Source organism: Budorcas taxicolor, chromosome 12, assembly GCF_023091745.1.
Source record: "Budorcas taxicolor isolate Tak-1 chromosome 12, Takin1.1, whole genome shotgun sequence".
In the NCBI taxonomy this organism is placed as follows: Eukaryota; Metazoa; Chordata; class Mammalia; order Artiodactyla; family Bovidae; genus Budorcas; species Budorcas taxicolor.
In genome coordinates this window covers 46,500,244-46,506,357 of record NC_068921.1, presented here as the reverse complement: position 1 = coordinate 46,506,357, position 6,114 = coordinate 46,500,244, and the positions used below count along the sequence as shown (strand labels likewise).

Sequence of the window (6,114 nt, the reverse complement as noted above, 5' to 3'; positions counted from 1 at the left end):
AGTGACAGTTTAAGGAAATGTGAGAAATGAGAATACTTAGAGCAGATTTGGGGCATTTAATTTCAATTTTTTTCCATTTGCAGGACTAGAATTTAAAATGAAGAAACTAGTTTAGGATTTTAAAAACTATAGCAAGTTTATTTAAGTTGTGCATGCAATTCCAAAATAAAATTAGTTTCCCAGGACTTAATATCTTCTTCCTCACCTCTACTGATTAACATAGTCATTTGGAATTTTTTTTTTTTAAAGGTATTGTTGTCCAAAACAGGCTTAAACACTTAAAGAAGTGTTCTGATTTATGTGATGTATGTCCAATCCCTACTTTTAACTGAAGTCAGACGAGTGAAAATCGATATAAATTATTTCTGAATATATCAAACTACATTGGCTAACTAGGCAAAACAACTGTATACACTTTAGCTATCTTATAGAAGTTAATCTACTTTTTAGCAACAATCAATTTTTTTTGAATTCTTATGACCCAGGAAAGCCTCCTGATATAACTGCTTTATCCCCAAAAGTTTAGTATAAACTTAGACAAATTAGTCAATAGTGCCCTATTTCTCTATAAATATTTCCTACACATTTTGACAGTAGACTTCAAAAAGGTTAAAGAATTAAAAAGATAAAAAGAAATGTGATAATAATTTCAATACTAAACTGTGAATCCAATGCTAACAGTTTATTTTTGAAATCTGTCATATGCTAAAGCATTGTTTCTATCTTGTGAAGTTAATGAACACGTGCAGACAGGTTTAAAGCCTAATTATTTAAGATTCCTAGTGATATAAACAGAAAACAGACTTCACTTGTGCTCAAATCAGAGATTGGTCAAAATTTTTGAATAAATAGCACTTCATGCAACAAGTTAGAAAAGGGAAGAAAAGCAAAGAGGAAGGCAAAGAGGAAGAGAGTAACCCTAACTCAGCCCAATGTTTTTAAGCATAGCTACCCTTTCTGTCTTTACAAGTCAACTAGGGAGCTTTGTTTTTGTTCATTATTTACAAAACATATTTCTTCAAATTGAGAAGGACTTTCCCAAAATACAATGATAGTCTTCAAATATATGTGCATATATAGTATATGTGTGTACCTATATATATGTATTCAAATAACACATTAGCAGCTAGCCTTAGGTCTTAAAGGACGAGAAGATGGTTGGCGTCTATGCAAGACGGGTTAATTACTTATAGAGTTTTAGGTAAGAAAAAGTAGTGCATTCTTCCCCCCCTCCCCCACTTTCTAAATCTTCAGGGGTGTCTGATCTCTTCGAATTCTCTTCATATGATTGGCATTTCTGACCTTTGGGGCGAAAGTGAAGTTATCCTGAACCATCCACATTTCTGTAGCAAGCATTTCTTTCTTTCCAAAATCTATTAGGAAATAAAGAATTGAATACAGAGCATTCCATGATTCTTAAGCTATTTCAGACTGACTTTTCCCCCACAAGTTGAAAACTCTCCTGGAATTTTCACTACCTTTAAACAAATAAATAGTTGAGTCGACAGATAAAATAATCAGATACAGAAAACATACGCTTTGCTGCATGTGGATTTTCCTCAAAATAATTTCTTAATAATCATGAAGTCAAGGGATGTGTTTTCATTTATATCTCTTGCCAAAAAGAAAAAAAAAGCAAAAACCACACAAGCCAAGATACATCCTAAATCCCTTGAAGGAGAGCTCGGAGCGCTCTGGCTCCTCTTTAAGTTGGCAGGCGATTGCTTAGAAGGTTTTGGAAAAAATTACGAGTCTTCGCGGATGAAATGGAATATTAAGACATGCAATCTAACGGTAGTAGAAAAGTAGATGGTGTCTCTTTCTGATCGCCACTTCTGGCTCTCGGCTTTTCCTCGCGGTCCCTCCCATAGTTTCTTTCCTTATTCTCCCCCCTCCCCGCCCTTTTCCCCCCACCCCCGCTCCCTCGCTTTCCCTGGGTCTCGCGCTCTCGGAGTCTCTGCTCCGAGTTCCTGGTTGGATAATTTGGGTTAATACTAGTGAGTGAGGTTTTTGCGGCTTCAAAGGGTATTTCAAGTTTCCGGAGCTCCTCCCCTCTGCACCGTGTGACAACAACAACTCGTCCAGCCGGCAGCCTGCACTTTTCAGCTCATTTTCTCTCTGTCATTCCCCTCTCAATCTTTGATCAATGTACTTGCCAGGGAGAACCCAAGTCCTTCAAACCTCCTCTTCACCTTCATCCTTAACTTTGTGCTAGAGAGCGGGACCCACACAACCACAGCCGACCCTTCCCGCCCCCGCCCGACCCCCCCCCCCCTCCCCACCAACCCCCGATCCCAGCCCCCGGAGAGGACTCACATTTCGACTTGCGGGACACTTTTGTGCGTTTCTCTCCAGAGCGCCTCTCGCGCTCGCCCCTTTTGCGCTCGCTCGCTCTCTCACCCTCACCTCCTTTCCCCCCTTCTGTCCCTTTCTCTTCTCTTCTCTCCCAGAGTTGTGGTGGTTGTGGCCCCCTAGCTCCTTCTCCCTCCCCCCCTTTCTCCCTCCCTCGCCCTCCCCGGGGGTGTGTGTGTGGCAACTTTTCCCCTCGCTTCTCCTCCTTCTGTTTCCCCCTTATATGTGACCATGGCAGTGCCGGCGGCTTTGATCCCTCCGACCCAGCTGGTCCCCCCTCAACCCCCGATCTCCACGTCTGCTTCCTCCTCCGGCACCACCACCTCCACCTCCTCTGCGACCTCGTCTCCGGCTCCGTCCATCGGGCCCCCGGCGTCCTCGGGGCCAACTCTGTTCCGGCCGGAGCCCATCGCTTCGGCGGCGGCGGCGGCGGCGGCGGCGGCGGCGGCGGGCACAGTCACCTCCACCGGCGGCGGCGGCGGCGTGGGCAGCGGAGGCGGCGGCGGCGGCGGCAGCGCGGGCAACGGAGGCGGCGGCGGCGGCGGCTGCAACCCCAGCCTGGCGACCGCGGGCGGCGGCGGCGGCGGCGGCGGCGGCGGCAGCATCAGCGCCGGCGGCGGCGTTGGCGCCTCCAGCACCCCCATCAACGCGAGCACCGGCGGCGGCGGCAGTAGCAGTAGCAGTAGCAGCAGCAGCAGCAGCAGCAGCAGTAGCAGTAGCAGCAGCTGCGGCCCCCTCCCCGGCAAACCCGTGTACTCGACCCCGTCCCCAGTGGAAAACACCCCCCAGAATAATGAGTGCAAAATGGTGGATCTGAGGGGGGCCAAAGTGGCTTCCTTCACGGTGGAGGGCTGCGAGCTGATCTGCCTGCCCCAGGCTTTCGACCTGTTCCTGAAGCACTTGGTGGGGGGCTTGCACACGGTCTACACCAAGCTGAAGCGGCTGGAGATCACGCCGGTGGTGTGCAATGTGGAGCAGGTTCGCATCCTGAGGGGACTGGGCGCCATCCAGCCCGGAGTGAACCGCTGCAAACTCATCTCCAGAAAGGACTTCGAGACCCTCTACAATGACTGCACCAACGCCAGGTAAAGAGCCAGGGCGACGGTGGGGGTGGGGAGGGAGTCTCCGCCGCCTGTGGTCCCTTCCCAACCGGTCCCCTCGCCCTTCCCTCGCTCTCTGCCTGGCGCCGTTCTCTCCGCGCGCCCCGTGCGAGCGCGGCCCTCTACTCCCTTTCCTTGGGGCTCGCTGGCCGCTCCCGACCTCTCTGAGAAGTTGGCACCTCACCCTGCCCAGATCGCGCTCTTCCGGCCGGGTCCGCCCCTTGCTCGCCCGGACGCGGGGGCTCGACAGATGTGGCTGGCGGGAACCCCAAGTCTCGGGGCGGACTGGGCGGGTAGGAGGCGGATGGTGCCGTTCCAGGGGCCACAGCGCCCTTCCTGGGCTGCGCGGACGTCTGGGGAACCCTTTCAGCGCTGCTGCCAGTGTTTGCGCGCTCCCTCGGACCCGGGTTCCACCGCGAGGCGCCGGGCCCGGGCCCGGCTGCTCGGAGACGCGGGGCTAGATCCTGGGGTCGGAGGGAGGTCGTAACCCTGCCCCTCGGGGTTCGTGGAGCAGGACGGCGCGCTAGGGGTGAGCGCCCCGCGAGGTAGCCTAGGAAGTGGGTCACTTGGAGGTCGGGAGGGGGACGGTCCCAGAGGCCGAGAGGCCAGAGTAATCCCGGGGGACTCACACTGAGTTCAGCCCTGAAGACCCGAGGGCAAGCCTGCGGAGGGGAGGGGAGGGATCTGTGTGTGCACGCATCTGTGCGTGTGTACGCGCGCGCGCGCGCGCGAGCGTGTGTGTGCAAAGATAAAGGAGTACGTTTGCCCGGGGCAGTAGCGAGGGAACCGTCAATGTTCCTGCCGTTGGGGGAGGTGACCGGGTGCTTGGGACTCTTGGAGGCTGAACTGGAGACATGGGGAGGGAAGACAGCAGTTTGCTGTCTCGCTTTCTCTCTCTCTCCAAACTGTTCTTTCCTTTCTTTCTTTTTTTTTTTTTTAAGGTTAGTAGCTCACGCAATGAGCAGGTGCAGGTTTTGCACTGGGATGCTCTGTGGACCTGAATACCGGTGCCGCGGCTCCCCCAGTCCCGCAAAGCGGACGATCCCTGGAGGCCACGGGACCCTAAGCCCGGCCGGACCAGTTTTATGCTAATGAACGCTCACTGGGGGAGGATCTACCGAGAGGGGGCGGGAGTGGGGTAACTTGTCAGTTTCGGGGTAGAAGTTATCCTTTCCACCCACTCTCATTGTACCGTATTGTCCCCACCGTTGGCTGCGGAGGGAGAAGTTCAGGGAAGCCGTGTAAAAGCAAGCAGGGAAAGTTGGAGTCTCGAAGTGAGCGCGTGGGAACTGCGCGCAAAATTTGTGCGGAAACTTCGGTATCCTCCAAATAAGTTTAAAGATTGGGAGGAGGAACGGAGTTTTACTTCTTTTTATGTGTGCCCCTAGTATAGCTAAGGAAACTGAGGCAGGAAGGAGACAGGCGCAGGACTAGACCAGAAGGAAACCGAGGTAGAAAAGCCTCTAGCTATTTCTTCCTTGGAGGAAGGCTTCTGGCTAGTACCCTGGGAACACTATAAGACGAGAAAGGCTCCAACTTCAATCCAGTAAATGTCCTACCCTGACCCAGCCAGAAACTCTTTTCCGTGTTTACTTCATTCTTTGTATGGGGGCATGGGTGTTTATCTGGATTTTGAACCTTCGTTTCTACTCTTTTTCGGTGAATGCTGAACACGCGCGTGCCCAAGAATATGGACAGGTGGCAGTAAAGATTGAGGGTGAATCTTGATCACTAAACGTCATTTACAGAGATAATTAGACACCTTGGGTGTACAGAATATAAAATATTTGCCGAAAATCTGCTGTTAAAGCTGTTTAAATCAGGGCAGAAAATTGTTATAACAACGGAGTTGTTATAAAGAATGCTGGTTGAAGTCTGAAGCCAGTTCAGATAAGATTGTGATAAAATAAGATTGTGATAAAATACCTATCCAGTAAATTGGTGAAGCGCTCTTTTTCTTTTAAGTAACCAAACCACTCTGCTCTTGAATCTTCTTTGTGTTTCTCACAGCACACACTGTACTAGATAATTAGTGGCTATTTCAGATAACACACAAAAAATTGCTTGAGAAAACTGTTTCAAAGATTATGAAATTATAATCAATTTAAAACAGGTAGTGTTAAACCTCTTACAATTAGTTCCTTGATACTTTTGTTTTTTCTAAAATTTCTGCTTAGGTTTTGGAATTGAAGTCCTCACCATATGGTTGGAGAATATCCTTAAAGTTACTAGGAAAGAATTTTAAAATATTTATTTTTTTCCTTGAGGTTAACAAAGGCTCTGGAGTGAAAACTTTCAGAACCAAGAAAAGTTAAATTCAGTAAAACTGTTTATCCCTTCAAAAATATCTTATCAGTACTCTGAAGTTTTAATACTTTACAATGAAATGTGTTATTCCAGAACTCCATTTGAAGTTAAATGTGGTTAAGTTTGTTGATTTACTGTTAGATTTTGATCTTTTTATCAACTATAGGACTTTCTCAAGCCTAAATAACATGTAAATACTGAAAAAGGTGTGTAGTTGCAGATATATATCTAGGTTTCCCTAATTCTGCCATTGACTAAGAAGATAGAAAAGTTTTCACTGAGCTCTCACCAAAATACACTGTTTGCATTGTGATGCGTTACTTTTTAGTGATAGTTACAAGTGTTATTGCCTTAT

The 6,114-nt window shown here is 48.8% G+C and overlaps 1 protein-coding gene across 1 annotated transcript in view; it reads left to right on the top strand.

Annotated features, from left to right (window-relative positions):
* The first annotated feature begins 2,583 nt into the window (after positions 1-2,583).
* The window catches only part of DACH1 (dachshund family transcription factor 1), a 468,151-nt gene continuing 464,620 nt past the window's right edge, over positions 2,584-6,114 (top strand). The window contains exon 1 of the mRNA XM_052650244.1: positions 2,584-3,437. Within this exon, the coding sequence (XP_052506204.1) occupies positions 2,584-3,437 (854 nt within the window). The remainder of the gene's footprint in view (positions 3,438-6,114) is intronic.